The sequence below is a fragment of the Schistocerca nitens genome, chromosome 4, assembly GCF_023898315.1.
Source record: "Schistocerca nitens isolate TAMUIC-IGC-003100 chromosome 4, iqSchNite1.1, whole genome shotgun sequence".
NCBI classification, from domain to species: domain Eukaryota; kingdom Metazoa; phylum Arthropoda; class Insecta; order Orthoptera; family Acrididae; genus Schistocerca; species Schistocerca nitens.
Window position 1 is genome coordinate 85935631 of NC_064617.1, and position 17170 is coordinate 85952800.

General features: G+C 42.9%; 1 protein-coding gene across 4 annotated transcripts in view; it reads right to left on the reverse strand.

The window, feature by feature from the left end:
* Positions 1 to 17170, reverse strand: part of LOC126251689 (protein scarlet-like) — a 327742-nt gene that overhangs the window by 43498 nt on the left and 267074 nt on the right. For all 4 annotated transcript variants that reach the window (XR_007545773.1, XR_007545771.1, XR_007545772.1 and 1 more), the window contains one exon: positions 11517 to 11652. Coding sequence is in view for 1 of the 4 variants with exons in the window: in XM_049952276.1 (XP_049808233.1) it covers positions 11517 to 11652 (136 nt within the window). In the remaining 3 variants the exon portion in view is untranslated. The remainder of the gene's footprint in view (positions 1 to 11516; positions 11653 to 17170) is intronic.

Sequence of the window (17170 nt, forward strand, 5' to 3'; positions counted from 1 at the left end):
ACGGCTGGGCATTGAGTCAAACAGATCTTGGATGGCGTGTACAGGTACAGCTGCCCATTCAGCTACAACACGATACCACACTTCATAAAGAGTAGTGACTGCCGTATTGCGACGAGCCAGTTGCTCGGGCACCATTGACCAGACGTTTTCAATTGGTGAGAGATCTGGAGAATGTGCTGGCCAGGGCAGTAGTCGAACATTTTCTGTATCCAGAATGGCCCGTACAGGACCTGCAACATGCGGTCGTGCATTATCCTGCTGAAATGTAGGGTTTCGCAGGGATCGAATGAAGGGTAGAGCCACGGGTCGTAACGCATATGAAATCTAACGTCCACAGTTCAGAGTGCCGTCAATGCGAACAAAAGGTGACCAAAACGTATAACCAATGTCACCGCATACCATGACGCCGGGTGATATGCCACTATGCCGATGACGAATACATGCTTCCAATGTGCGTTCACCGCGATGTCGCCAAACACGGATGCGACCGTCATGATGCTGTAAACAGAACCTGGTTTCATCCGAAAAAATAACGTTTAGCCATTCGTGCACCCAGGTTCGTCGTTGAGTACACCATCGCAGGCGCTCCTGTCTGTGATGCAGCGTCAAGGGTAACCGCAGCCATGGTCTCCAAGCTGATGGCCATACTGCAGCAAACGTCGTTGAACTGTTCGTGCAGATGGTTGTTGTCTTGCAGACGTCCCCATCTGTTGACTCAGGGATCGAGACGTGGCTGTACGATCCATTACAGCCATGCGGATAAGATGCCTGTCATCTCGACTGCTAGTGATACGAGGCCGTTAGGATCAAGCACGGCGTTCCGTATTACCCTCCTGAACCCAGCGATTCCATCTTCTGCTAATAGTCATTGGATCTCGACCCACGCGAACAGCAATGTCGCGATACGATAAACCGCAGTCGCGATGGAATCCGACCTTTATGAAAGTCGCAAACGTGATGGTACGAATTTCTCCTCCTTACACGAGGCATCACAACAATGTTTCACCAGGCAACGCCGGTCAACTGGTGTTTGTGTTTGAGAAATCGGTTGGAAACTTTCCTCACGTCAGCACGTTGTAGGTGTCGCCAGCGGCGCTAACCTTGTGTGAATGCTCTGAAAAGGTAATCATTTGCATACCAAGGCATCTTTTTTCTGTCGGTTAAATTTCGCGTCTGTTGCACATCATCTTCGTGCTGTAGCATTTTTTAATGGCCAGTAGTGTATTAGGTTAGTGCACAAGTTCGTAGCGTTTGTGTTTGGATGTTAGTATACCGGTTGCTATGGGTTTCTTTTTCGATTTACAATTTTTTTTAGTTCATTGTTGTTATTTAAGTATGGATGTTGTCATTTTGTCACCTGGAAGTAGTGAGTGGAACTGCGGACGCTAGAGAATGAAGTGCCAAGTCGAGAAACCGAACCATTTTCGCTTGTGTGGAATAGAGGGTTGACAGTAGCAGAGACACCCAGACACATTTATGTCGTGTATAGGATTAATGCCAATGGATGGGGCACGGAAAGAAAATGGTTTTCTCGTTTTAAACAGGGTAGTTTTGACATTAGTGGCTCTTCACGAATAGCAAAATTTTCGAGGTTCGTTGAAGTTCGTTTAAGCGCAGTAATCCACAGCGAAGCACGACGGTGTACCCTAGAACTGGCAAATGTGATGAACTGTGATCATCCCACCATCTTGCAGACTTGGATGCAGTGGGGAAGGGTCAAATACCGGGTTTACAGATACCGCATGCTCTAAGCCAAAATCATAAAAATCAGCAGTTGTCCTCATGTGCATCTCTGCTTACTTGTCATCAATTGGCTCACGAACAGCACTGACCATTCCTGCCCTGTACCGTTACTGGTGACGAGAAATAGTGTCTTTATGCTAACATAAAGAAATAAAGGAAAAGCTGAACCCAGATAGAACGAAAATCCCCTTATAAAGATCTGGAACCATCCACAAAAGATAATGTTCCGCATATGGCGGAATAGCGACGGAGTGGTGTAGTACGAATTGCGTCCCCCGGGTGTTACAATCACTGCTGACATTTATTGACAACAACTGAGGTGTCTTGCAAACTCAGTCCAAGAAGAATGACCAGGAAGACTTACGAAGTGACGCCCAACCGAATTCTGCTATACTGACAAAAAACACTACATAAAGTTGGGCTGGGAAGTCCCTACGTATCCACCTTATTCACTCAGATTTCAGTATTTTCCACTCTCTATCGAACAACCTCCAAAGAAGTTCCATACCGAACAAAAACGCTCTTCGAACACGGTTCGACGAGTTCTTCGCCTCAAAGGCACCTGACTTCTACAGTCGCGGAACGGAAAAGTTACCCCAGCGCTGGCAGACTGTTGTAAATAGTGAAGGAGATTATGTTATTGATGACTAAAGTCTCTATTATGTGTATGTGTTGTTTTCATTAAGCCTATGGAAAAACGTTACGAACTTATACGCTAATGTAATTCATAGACTGTGAACGGGACACTGACATAGGCTATGTCTATTTGCCCAACGAATGGAGAGTACTTGTGTTACTGAGTTAATCAGAGGTTTGGTCACAGACACTTGCAGTTATTTCAGTAGTCCTAATATTCATGTGTGTCCGTGCCTGGTATTGTTTCTTCGGACTAGCGCCCCTGCTCGCGCAGACATATAAGCGGCAACTGTTGTGAATGTACAAAAATCACAGCAACTGCTTACAGTGAGATAACTGATGTGTCAGCACAGCATTTATTTAAACCTTTTACAAAACGACACAAGATCAGCACAATAGGCTGTGGGGTGGTGGGACTGGACAAAGTGATACATCAGGCAATCACCGTTGACAGTTGCACTGAACATTTATTTGGCACATTTAAACAAGACAAATAACAAATAAAACGATCAATGTTGTTGTTTTTGTGGTCTTCAGTCTTGAGACTGGTTTGACGCAGCTCTCCATGCTACTCTATCCTCTGCAAGCTTCTTCATATCCCAGTACTTACTGCAACCTACATCCTTCTGAATCTGCTTAGTGTATTCATCTCTTGGTCTCCCTCCATGTGATCCCTTGGTGCCTCAGAACATGTCCTACCAACCGGTCCCTTCGTCTTGTCAAGTTGTGCCATAAACTCCTCCCCAATTATATTCAATACCTCCTCATTAGTTATGTGATCTACCCATCTAATCTTCAGCATTCTCCTGTAGCACCACATTTCGAATGCCTCTATTCTCTTCTTGTCTAAACTATTTATCGTCCATGTTTCACTTTCCTACATGGCTACACTCCACACAAATACTTTCAGAAACGACTTCCCGACACTTAAACCTATACTCGATGTTAACAAATTTCTCTTCTTCAGAAACGCTTTCCTTGCCATAGCAAGTCTACATTTTATATCCTCTCTACTTCGACCATCATCAGTTATTTTGCTCCCCAAATAGCAAAACTCATCTACTACTTTAAGTGTCTCATTTTCTAATCTAATTCCCTCAGCATCAAACCGACTTAATTCGACTACATTCCATTATCCTCGTTTTGCTTTTGCTGATGTTCATCTTATATCCTCCTTTCAAGACACTGTCCATTCCGTTCAACTGCTCTTCCAAGTCCTTTGCTGTCTCTGACAGAATTACAATGTCATCGGCGAACCTCAAAGTTTTATTTCTTCTCCATGGATTTTAATACCCACTCCGAATTTTTCTTTTGTTTCCTTTACTGCTTGCTCAGTATGGAGATGTAATAACATCGGGGAGAGGCTACAACCCTGTCTCACTCCATTCCCAACCACTGCTTCCCTTTCATGTTCCTCGACTCTTATAACTGCCATCTGGTTTCTGTACAAATTGTAAATAGCCTTTCGCACCCTGTATTTTACCCCAGCCACCTTTAGTATTTGAAAGAGGGTATTCCAGTCAACATTGTCAAAAGCTTTCTCTAAGTCTACAAATGCTAGAAACGTAGGTTTGCATTTCCTTAATCTTTCTTCTAAGATGAGTCGTAAGATCAGTATTGCCTCACGTGTTCCAATATTTCTACGGAATCCAAACTGATCTTCCCCAAGGTCGGCTTCTACTAGTTTTTCCATTCGTCTATAAAGAATTCGCGTTAGTATTTTGCAGCTGTGGCTTATTAAACTGATTGTTCGGTAATTTTCACATCTGTCAACACCTGCTTTCTTTGGGATTGGAATTATTATATTCTTCTTGCTCACCAGATGGTAGAGTTTTGTCATGACTCGCTCTCCCAAGGCCGTCAGTAGTTCTAATGGAATGTTGTCTACTCCCGGGGCCGTGTTTCGACTCAGGTCTTTCAAACTGTCTGTCAAATCTTCACGCAGTATTGTATCTCCCATTTCGTCTTCATCTACATTCTCTTCCGTTTCCAGAATATTGTGCTGAAGTACGTCGCCCTTGTATAGACCCTCTATATATTCCTTCCACCTTTCTGCTTTCCCTTCTTTGCTTAGAACTGGGTTTCCATCTGAGGTATTGATATTCATAAAAGTCGTTATCTCCAAAGGTCTCTTTAATTTTCCTGTAGGCAGTATCTATCTTACTCCTAATGAGATAAGCCTCTACATCCTTACATTTGTCCTCTAGCCATTCCTGCTTAGCCATTTTGTACTTCCTGTCGATCTCATTTTTGAGACGTTTGTATTCCTTTTTGCCTGCTTCATTTACTGCATTTTTATATTTTCTCCTTTCATCAATTAAATTCAATATATCTTCTGTTACCCAGGGATTTCTACCAGCCCTCGTCTTTTTACCTACTCGTTCCTCTGCTGCCTTCACTACTTCATCACTCAAAGCTACCCATTCTTCTTCTACTGTATTTCTTTCCCCCATTCCCGTCAATTGTTCCGTTATGCTCTCCCTGAAACTCTGTACAACCTCTTGTTCTTTCAGTTTATCCAGGTCCCATCTCCTTAAATTCCCACCTTTTTGCAGTTTCTTCAGTTTAGATCTACAGTTCACAACCAATAGATTGTGGTCAGAGTCCACATCTCCCCCTGGAAATGTCTTACAATTTAATACCTGGTTCCTAAATCTCTAAAACGATCAACACATTTTTAAAATTACCACACATCCCTAAATATACCATTTCGTTGAGAAAATTTAAACATTCATAAAGCATGGCACTTATGAAATGAGTTAAAATTATTTACTCAGAACTGTGATCAACCTGAAGAACAATTTACTAAAATATAACGAGAAAATGTAGTCTTTCGTTACTGCAGTGATTGGTATTACCAAAGTAATTCAGAGTAGAGGCAACAGCAAATCAGATACCATGGTACACATTCACGTTATTTAAATGGCAGGCATCCTAAAGTGTAGGATGTAAAACATAAAATTTCATGTGACCAAGCAACCTCGTGTGATTCAATAAACCACGCCCAGAAACGGACGCCCGCTCACTCAGCTGTTTCCAGTACATGCTCGGTATGGACCCCCAAACTGGAGCAGCAACAGTCACGAATAGGCACGAAAAAGCCCAGAACTAGTGGGTATCTACAACATACGTCTTACTTGTTCGACAAAGCCAGCCGCCGCAGACCCCGGTGCCAGGACACAAATAGCAAGGGAAATACACCAACGGCTAGCCAGTAACGTGATTGCTTGCACGCTGGCGATAGTTCCTACGGCGCCGTCACCCAGGTAAACAGCCCCTTTTAGGTTTGCTCCTCCTGCTGCCTCGCACGGCACCTGAACTGTCCACCAGGCTTGGCAAACGACGTTACTGCTAAGCGTCCAAAAGCAAAAATCATCGCTACTTGCTAGAGCTTACCGCTCGCTCCACGATCGGCCCGGTAGGTGGTGCTACCGCGCGCTCGGCGCACACCACCGGAAAGATGAGCCATACCGGCAATATGAATATCGTTCAATAACAAAAGTCATGGGCTATCGATATGCACATATACAGATGGCCGTAGTATCGCTTCCATTGCGTATAAAAGGGCAGTGGACTGGCGAAGCAGCCATTTTCACTCGGGTGACTCATGTCAAAACATTTCCGACGTGATTATGGCCGCACCACCCGAATTAACAGACTTTTAACGCGGGATGGTGGCTGGAGCAAGACGCATGGTACATTCAGTTTCGGAAATCGTTAGGGAATTCAGTATTCCGAGCTCGACAGTCTCAAGAGGGTGCCCAAAACACCAGAATAGTGGCATTTGTGTAGAGTTGTTAGAGCTAGCAGACAAGCAACGATGCGTAAAATAACCGCAGAAATCAATGTGGGATGTGAGCCGTAGTTGTGTCCGGCTCTTCGAAAAGCGCGCCAGGCGGAGTGCTTTCGCTTCGCGTCTAGTGTTTGGGGTGGCGCTTTCGGTTTGGCGCGCTGTTTGGATCGCTACCGCCCTCTGGCGGGAGGTGCAGAAAGTGTACGGTCGCGTGACGATCGATGAGTACGTAGTGGGCGGTGACCGAGAGAGGTGGTGCCGCGAGCGGGGCCCTGTTGTTGGGGGTCGTCAACTGCTCGCCACGTGCTTTGCCATACATCTTGGCTGTCAGGGGCTGAGTCTGCCTTACCCGCATGTACGTGGCTTATGAAGCTTAGAAGCCGTGGTGCAGGAGATCAGCGCGTGGGACCGTATGTCTTCTCATCGGCTGTTGAAACCACTGGCAGCGGTTGACTCTGACGAGCATTTGGAAGTGCGACTTGTTCCCGGGGCTGGGGTGGAGTGTGAGAAGTTGGGTACTGTTTTTATGTAACAGAGTTTTATTATATATATATATGTGTGTGTGTGTGTGTGTGTGTGTGTAAGAGCAGGTTTTGAGGTTCTAGTGAAGTGTATGAGTTTCTTAACCAGTGGTTTTGTTGGGGTCTTCCCACCACAGTTTTCGTTTGCCTGTCCGCAGGAATTTGGTAAATGCTTCTTGGTCGGGCCGTTTCATTCACACGTCCATTGGGTGATTTAGGGTCAGTGTCGCGTGTCTCTGTGGTTCGGAGTCTGTGCAGGCACCGCCCTTGCTACATCTCCTGGTTTTGGGTAACTCTGGGAGGTGGCGGCTTCTAATGGAAGTTTTGTGGCTGATCTGCTATGGGTCTGTAGACCACCAATAACTATTCCGCCTATTGTGACATGGGCCCCTTTACACATGTCACTCCCTCACTGAGCAACGGATTTTTTTTTTTTTTTTTTTTTTTGGGAACTGCCTTTAGTGTGAAAGTTTGTGTTCCGGCTTATTCACATTTACCTTGTAAGAAATATAAGTTATGTAACTGGCGAGAGAGAGCTATTTTTGCTTAGTACAAGCTAACTACTTAAATTTTTTCGAATTGTTCCCCTATCTTAAAATCTTCTTATTGTTAACGTCAAACCTTGCACTATCCTTTACATAGAGCTATTTTTAAAACAGTTTTTTTACTGTTTATATATATATATATATATATATATATATATATATATATATATATATATATATATATATATATATATAAGACAACAGTAAAAAAACTGTTTTAAAAATAGCTATATGTAAAGGATATATATATATGATAAGTTTTAAATCTGATTATTGGGAAGTTGTTAACATCATACCTTGCAATCTCCTTTCATAAAGAAAATTTGTCAGCTATTGGAAATTGTTTTTGAAATAATTTTTTTTAAAAGAAATGCCACACTTAAAAATGTATTGTTGAGAAAGTTAAAATTAAGCAGTGTGTGTTATTTCACCAGCACCTCCTGGCCCCTACTTCCACAATAACGTTTTGGAATAACATGTGTACTACCGCTCTAATTGACGGTTCAGGATGTACGTCGAATGTGTCCGTTAGCACAGTGCAGCGAAATTTGACGTTAATGGGCTATGGCAGCAGATGACCGACGTGTGTGCCTCTGATAACAGCACATTATCTGCTGCGCCTTTCCTGGGCTCCCAATCATATCGGTTGGACCCTAGACAACTGGAAAATCGCGGCCTGTTCAGACGTGTCTCGATTTCAGTTCGTAAGAGCTGACGGTAGCTTTCGAGTGTGGCGCAAACCCCACGAAGCCAAGGAACCAATTAGTCAAGGAGGTACTGTGCAAGCTGGTGGTGCTTCCATAATGCTGTGAGCTGTGCTTACGTGGAATGGACTGGATCCTCTGGTTCCACTAAACAAATTATTGACTGGAAACGATTATGTTCTGCTACCTGGATACCATTTGCGGCCACTCATGGACTTCACGTTTCCAAACAACGATGAAATTTTTATTGATGACAGTGCGCCATGTCACCAGGCCACAGCCATCTGTCATTGGTTTGAAGAACGTTCTCAGCAGTTCCAGCGAATAATTTGGCCACCCAGATCGCCTGACATGAAATCCAGCAGACATTTATGGAACGTAATCGAGGGATCAATTCAGGCACAAAATCCTCCAGTGGCAACACTTTCGCACTTATGGGTGGCTGTAGAGGCTAAATATTTTTGCAGTAGACTACCAACGACTCGATGAGTCCATGCCACGTCGAGTTTCTGCACTACACCCGACAAAAGGAGGTCCGGCACGACATTAGTAGGTATCCAGTGACTTTTGTCACCTCCGTATACAGGTTGGTCCATTGATCGTGACACGGCCAAATATCTCACGAAATAAGCGTCAAACGAAAAAACTACAAAGAACGAATCTCATCTAGCTTGAAGGGGAAACCAGATGGCGCTATGGAAGGCCCACTAGATGGCGCTGCTGTTGTGAATTGGCAGGAGCCAATTCACGGGGTTTGGAGGAAGCCGAAAGGCACGCGTTTAAGCTCACGCAGGCTGGCGTGAGGTCTGGAACAGGTAAAGTAATTATACTATCAAGAAAAGTACGTAGCTGCTGGAATACTTAACTTTAATCCATAATTGGTGAACATCGGTCTGACGTTACGTGCACCACAAGATAAATAACAAACGATAATGGCGCCTTGCTAGGTAGTAGCAAATGACGTAGCTGAAGGCTATGCTAACTATCGTCTCGGCAAATGAGAGCGTAATTTGTCAGTGAACCATCGCTAGCAAAGTCGGCTGTACAACTGGGACGAGTGCTAGGGAGTCTCTCTAGACCGTGTGGCGGCGCTCGGTCTGCAATCACTGACAGTGGCGACACGCGGGTCCGACGTATACTAACGGACCGCGGCCTATTTAAAGGCTACCACCTAGCAAGTGTGGTGTCTGGCGGTGACACCACAGCTGCCATAGGTCAAACGGATATCAACTGCGTTTTTTTAAATAGGAACCTCCATATTTTATTACATATCGTGTAGTATGTAAAGAAATATGAATGTTTTAGTTGGACCACTATTTTCGCTTTGTGTTAGATGGGGTTGTAATACAAACATATGGCTCACAATTTTAGACGAACAGTTGGTAACAGGTAGATTTTTTAAATTAAAATACAGAACGTAGGTACCTTTGAACATCTTATTTTGGTTGCTCCAATTTGATACATGTACCTTTGTGAACTTATGACTTCTGAGAACGCATGCTGTTACAGCGTGATTACCTGTAAATACCACGTTAATACAATAAATGCTCAAAATGATGTCCGTCAACCTCAATGCATTTGGCAATACGTGTAACGACATACCTCTCAACAGCGAGTAGTTCGCCTTCGGTAATGTTCGCACATGCATTGACAATGTGCTGACGCATGTTGTCAGGCGTTGTCGGTGGATCACGATAGCAAATATCCTTCAACTTTCCCCACAGAAAGAAATCCGGGGACGTCAGATCCGGTGAACGTGCGGGCCATGGTATGGTGCTTCGACGACCAATCCACCCGTCATGAAATATGCTATTCAATACCGATTCAACCGCACGCGAGCTATGTGCCGGACATCCATCATGTTGGAAGTACATCGCCATTCTGCCATGTAGTGAAACACCTTTTAGTAACATCGGTAGAACATTACGTAGGAAATCAGGATACATTGCACCATTTAGATTGCCATTGATAAAATGGGGTCCAGTTATCCTTCCTCCCATAATGCCGCACCAAGGTCTCTGATGTTCCACTGGTCGCAGCAATCGTGGATTTTCCGCTGAGCAATAGTGCACATTATGCCGGTTTACGTTACCGCTGTTGGTTAATGACGCTTCGTCGCTAAAAAGAACGCATGAAAAAAATCTGCCATCGTCCCGTAATATCTCTTGTGCCCAGTGGCATAACTGTACACAACGTTCAAAGTAGTCGTCATGAAATTCGTGATTCATAGAAACATGGTACGGGTGCAATCGATGTTGGTGTAGCATTCCCAACACCGACGTTTTTGAATTCCCGGTTCTCGCGCAATTTGTCTGCTACTTATGTGCGGATTAGCCGGGACAGCAGCTAAAACATCTACTTGGGCATCATCATTCGTTGCAACTTGTGGTTGACGTTTCACAGGTGGCTGAACACTTCCTGTTTCCTTAAATGACGTAACTAACCGTCGAACGGTCCGGACACTTGGATGATGTCGTCCAGAACACCAAGCAACATACATAGCACACCCCCGTTGGGAATTTTGGTCACAATAGCCATACATCAACACGATATCGACCTTTTCCGCAATTGGTAAATGGTCCATTTTAACACGGGTAATGTATCTCGAGGCAAATAGCGTCCGCACTGGCGGAATGTTAAGTGATACCACGTACTTATACGTTTGTGACTATTACAGCGCCATCTATCACAAAGCGAGAAAATTAGTCCATCTAAGACGTTCACATTTCTTTACATAGTACACGAATATGTAATAAAATATGGGGGTTCCTACTAAAAAAAATCGCAGTTGATGTCCGTTTCATCCATGGCAGCGCCATAGCGGGCCAACCATAGCGGTATCTGGTTTCCCCTCTTCAAGCTAGACAAGTTTCGTTCTTTGCAGTTTTTTCGTTTGACGCTTATTTCGTGAGATATTTGGCCAGGTCACTATCAATGGACCACCCTGTATGACGTTCCAATACACAGTTCAAGGTCAAATGAATTGATACAGTAAGGAAGCATGACGTCATGCGGTGAGTCTACTAGATAAAAATGTCTAATAATGAACACAATGAAAAGAAGATAGATAATGGTTGGGTACATATTTCGAAATGATTCTGTACTGAATTAATAGAATGAATAGGAGGGATAGTAGAGGGTGAGAAATTGCAGGGGCAGCCCAGATATAACTCTTGTTCTCTCCAAGTCATCCCCGACACCAGCTCACACAGCATTTGGTATAACATTCCCATGTCGGTCAGTGTACTTCGGCAGCTAATCTTGTCTCCTTCATCAGCTACCCACCTGATGATAGCAACATGTTCGACTGCCGAAATAATCTATGCTTTGCCAAACAACAATCATTGTCGACGAAGTGGTGTTACAACAGGAACTTACTTTGCCATCCATGTAAATCGAAAAATGTATAAAATGCTGGACGACTGACTGGCCTGACATACACTTGGAGAAAGTAATACAAACGAACCCAAAACGTAAGTGAAGAAATGTCTGACAGCGCGAACGTGTACAAAACAGAAATGAGTAAGAGTGTAAAGAGCGCAAGTTGGAGAAGTAAAGTGAGGACGGCGCTCACCGCAGGCGGTGGAGACGTTGAGCGCCAGCGTCACGACGAGCAGCGTCATGGCGACGGCGTGCCACGAGTCGCGCAGCCCCACCAGCCAGTAGGCGGTCAGCACGAACAGCACCGGCTCCACCAGCAGGCCCGGCAGCTGCGCAAACGAACACAAACACGTATGTAAGGAACGAAAGGAACGAGGGTAGTCTGGCCTGTAACGAGTGCCTCTGTGAGAGTGCCCTCAGTCTTCTGGTACTAACCAGTCAGTTAAACAATACATTACGTGTTAGAACGAAATGATCATTACTAGATACAGCAGAACACGAAACACGCTACTGGCAATTAAAATTGCTACACCACGAAGACGACGTGCTACAGACCGACAGGAAGAAGATGCTGTGATATGCAAATGATTAGCTTTTCAGAGCATTCACACAAGGCTGGCGCCGGTGGTGACACCTACAACATGCTGACACGAGGAAAGTTTCCAACCGATTTCTCATACACAAACAGCAGTTGACCGGCGTTGCCTGGTGAAACGTTCTTGTGATGCCTCGTATAAGGAGGAGAAATGCGTACCACCACGTTTCAGACTTTGATAAATGTCGGATTGTAGCCTATCGCGATTGCAGTTTATCGTATCGCGGCATTGCGTTGGGTTCAGGAGGGTAATACGGAACGCCGTGCCGGATCCCAACGGCCTCGAATGACTAGCAGTCGAGATGACAGGCATCTTATCCGCATGATTGTAACGGATCGAGCAGCCACGTCTCGATCCATGAGTCAACAGATGGTGACGTTTGCAAGACAACAACCATCTGCACGAATAGTTCGACGACGTTTGCAGCAGCATGGACTATCAGCTCGGAGACCACGGCTGCGGTTACCCTTGACGCTGCATCACAGACAGGAGCGCCTGCGATGGTGTATTCATCGACGAACCTGCCTGCACGAATGGCAAAACGCCATGTTTTCGGATGAATCCAGGTTCTGTTTGCAGCATCATGATGGTCGCATCCGTGTTTGGCGACATCGTGGTGAACGCACATTGGAAGCGTGTATTCATCATCGCCATACTGGCGTATCACCCGGCGTGATGGTATGGGGTGTCATTGGTTACACGTCTCTGTCACCTCTTGTTCGCATTGACGGCACTTTGAACAGTGGACGTTACATTTCAGATGTGTTACGACCAGTGGCTCTACCCATCATTCGATCCCAGCGAAACCCTACATTTCAGCAGGATAATCCAAGACCGCATGTTGCAGGTCCTGTACGGGCCTTTCTGGATACAGAAAATGTTCTACTGCTGCCCTGGCCAGTACATTCTCCAGATCTCTTACCAATTGAAAACGTCTGGTCAATGGTGGCCGAGCAACTCGCTCGTCACAATACGCCAGTCACTACTCTTGATGAACTGTGGTACCGTGTTGAAGCTGCATGGGCAGCTGTACCTGTACACGCCATCCAAGCTTTGTTTGACTCAATGCCCAGCCGTATCAAGGCCGTTATTACGGACAGAGGTGGTTGTTCTGGGTACTGATTTCTCAGGATCTATGCACCCACATTGCGTGAAAATGTAATCACATGTCAGTTCTAGTATAATATATTTGTCCAATGAATACCCGTTTATCATCTGCATTTCTTCTTGGTGTAGCAATTTTAATGGCCAGTAATTAAATACGAAAATAGGCCCGAAAACATCGCGAAAAACTAAATTACATTCTAGAAGATAGGTTAACTCCCAGCAAAAGCTTTCTCATCTACATCGTTTGGTGCAGATGAGAAGCTACCTGTAGTAATTAACACAAAAGTGATCCCGAAAATTCATACACACCAAATGTAAAGGTATTAACAAAAAGAAATGATCTGTTGTTTGAAGTAAAAGTGCACATAATTTTATAATCATTTAACAAAATGTTCACATTCCAGAATAAATTAAAAAAAAAACGAAAACCCACCGATGATGGCACAGTGGTGCCGAAACATGTTTGGGTACTGAGAAAAACGGTGTTTTGCATAACTGGCGGACCTCACATCCAAAAATTTTCATACAAATTATCTTAAAAATCGTATTCTATCTAGATATTAAAGAATATCTCTTTATTCTTTAAGTTAAATGATCTTTTAAGCAGCTGGTATATAGCGGAGCGAGGTAATAAGCTCGCTCGATTGTGTAGGTAATGGTTGCTGTGGAAGAACTTTCGAAACAGTTAGTAGAAAAAATGCAATTAAACTCGTCATCGACAGTGGACTATCGATGCTGCAGCACCATTAGCTGCCATTACTAACCATGCCACATAGTGTTTCTTTTAATAGTGATTTTCGTATAATTTTTATTCTGAAATTGAAAACAGTTAATCTTCCAGTCTGAAAATTACCACGCTGATGCTGTAGTACAGGGTAAAGCCTCACCATAAGCCAGTGTTGATACCCCTGTGTAGCTTCGACTGTAATCCAGAAATCGCGATATAAATTTTGAGTCGTAATGATGGCAATCTTACGCACAAATGCAATTTCTATCATGAACGATATAGTCTCAATATTTCATTTCTTTTGTAAGGGAATCGATGACGAACAAACGACTGGGAGAAGCGAGTACAATACGCATTGGGCGTAAAAGATCACTGCTACCCAGACGATAAGAACTCGAACAGAAAACTAGTGTCTCGCAGTACCACATGATCTTGTGTAATATATACCAAGGGTGAAGGAAACTAAGTAGAAGCATGAAGTTCAGGAGAATGAATAAAACTTTAGAGTTTTCCAGTGACATCGTAATCGTGTTAGAGCCGACAAAGGACACGGAAGATCTACAGAACGAAATGGACAGCGTTTTGAAAATAAGGAATAAGTGAACATCGATGTAAGTGCAGTCAAAAGAAACGAAGATATACTGGAACAATTAGGTTAGGAAAGGAGACGCTGAAAGTACTCGGTGAGTTTTACTTTTTGTTGAGAAAAATAAATGACGATGTCAGAAGTAAATATCATGTAATATCAGACAGTTAAAACTTTGAAAAACGTTTCAGAAAAAGAGAAACAAGTTAATGTCGAACACCATTATGGATGATAGTATTTTGTGAGAGTATGTCTCTGGAGTATAGCCTTATTTGAAAGTGAAACGTGAACGATAAACATTAGGAACAAGAAGAGATTAGAGGTTTTTGACACGTTCCTTACAGAATCATGCAGAAGATTAGATAGGGTAGATACGATAAACATTGAGAACGGGCTGAATTGAATGGGGGAGAAAACAAATTCATGGCACAACTGCAGTAGAAGAAGGAATATATTGACGGTATACACACTGAGGCTTTAATGAGTAGTTAACTTGTTATGGGAAGGAAGAGTTGTAAAGGATCACTGATGTACGCAGTATGCAGGTTAAAATGTATGTAGACGGGACAAGTTACGCAGAGATGGAGCGACTAACGTAGGTTAAATGAAGCCAGTCTTTAGAGTGAAGACACACACACAAAAGTTAAACAGTTCATTAATTATACGAAGAAAAAAACTACATTTTGAGTTATTTTTTTATAAATTTTTATGTTTCCTTTTCATTATTAACACTACGTTTTACTGTTATCTAGCTTGAATTTTTGTTTTATTACTGCATATTATTAACTATGTTAACCTATAACGTCATTCAGAATGAAACGGCATTGTTTGACAAATATATTGGTCGAAGGAGTACATAAACTGTAATTGAACATAACCCATAAGATCGATTAAAACTATATGACAGACCAGATTTAGGAAGTAAACTCACTTTGGTAACGTTGTGCTTAAGAAGACCATAAAAAGTTGTATGAAACTGTTGGTGAGACCACGAGTTGTGCTCGAATGGGCCTTTTAGCGGAGCGATCTCCACAAAATTCAGGTGCGCTGATCCACCTACCAGTCCGGTAAACAGTTTTAATCCGTCAGGTGCGTCGACAACAGCGAATTAGACGCCAAACTCTTGAAGTTTCTTCAATCCAGACCGAGTTATATTATTACACATACTGCCTCCGATTTTATCGATTATGTTATTAATTTCAGACAACAGATTGATGACGTCCTAAGGTATCAGTTCTAGCAATATGGCTTCCATTTGTTAACCAGTTTGAAAGTTACAGTTTGTCACAATTTAAATAAAAATGAGCTACATAAATAGGACGACTTTCTGGGAAATGAATAAAATAAGATAAATCGCTTCATATTTCTGTACCAAATGATGGCTACCAGTAATCAATCCTTACCTAAGAGTTAACATATTTTACGTATTAATGGTTTAATTTCCAGCAAATTCCCCTCAGTGATCTCTACTTAGACTGTAGTGGAACTGCAGCCAAAGGCCATCGTACGTTGTTTGTTCACCAACCACAATTTGGGGACTATCAAGTGTCACTATAACACAAAACAAATTATCTCTAATTCTGTTCCGAGTTTAGACTTTTATATAGGATATTCAGCATTTCTGGAGATGAACAAACTAAACTTTTGTGATGGGAAAATTGATAGGCTCGTCAGAAACTTAATTATCTTTTATTTCATTCATGCTTTACTCATATCGTGTGAAAAAACGCTACGAGATTAGTAAAAATTGATAAATGAAGCACTTTATAGCCACATCTTCAAGTACATGTAATTTCGTTCCAATCAAGTGTCGTAAACACTGCAGGCGTCTCTTAAACAAAATTGACATAGTTTGTTCAGACATTCCACAACTGATTACAAAAATACTAATGACCTAAGCAAGAAATACTGAAGTATAAATTGACCAGCAGGAAAATATTCCTCTCGGTGCACAAAAATGCCGATTATCTAGAATACCTACGTATTAATGTTCGCTGGTCTGTGTGGCGGGGAGGGGGGCGTGTTAATGGTCGCTTGTCTGCTGGAAGGAGGGAATCCAGATACTCCCCCCATCTCCTCCATATATGGTCCATACTCATCTATAATCTGAATTTTTCATTTCCGCTGTCTTCTCTCTTGTACCCACCATTTCTATCTCCATCCATCACTCTTTCTCTCTTACTACTACTACCTCTCACCGTCTTCCACTCCTGTTATTGTCTTCATTCATTTCTCTTTCACCGTCACTTTGTTTCTACCACCACCACCGTATTTTCTCTGTTTTTCTCTCGCTTTCACTGTCTCCTCTCTCATCCACCGCCACTGTCTCCCTGCTACTATCTTTCAGCTCAAAAAAGCAATACAACACATGCCTAAATTTCTGGTGAGGAAGGCGGAATGAGGATTGAGACAGCCGGTTCCCCAACTTTTCTGTCAGACTCATTGTAAATATTTACTTCGGCAGGGACATTTTTACCATGATTCCCCTCTTTTCCCTGGTACAGCAGGGTGCGCTGCTTACATAAAACGAATTCCTGTATGACAGTAAAGTTCTAACAGTTTATTTATATACATCGACACATTTACGCACTTTTACACATATAAACAACAAATAAGTACTAATAATATAAAGTTAACACAACATGGTTTACTTTAAATTTTTCTGGATACTTTGCTCATCAATCACAATTCATAGAAAACGTCCGGCATATGATTTGTACTTTGAAAGAGTAAAAATGTTATTAGAAATATTTTATTGATTTGGCAGTCATTTTAAGTTATTTTCAGCCATGTTAAGACCAGTTTAGCCCATTTTTTTGTCGGTGTAGAAC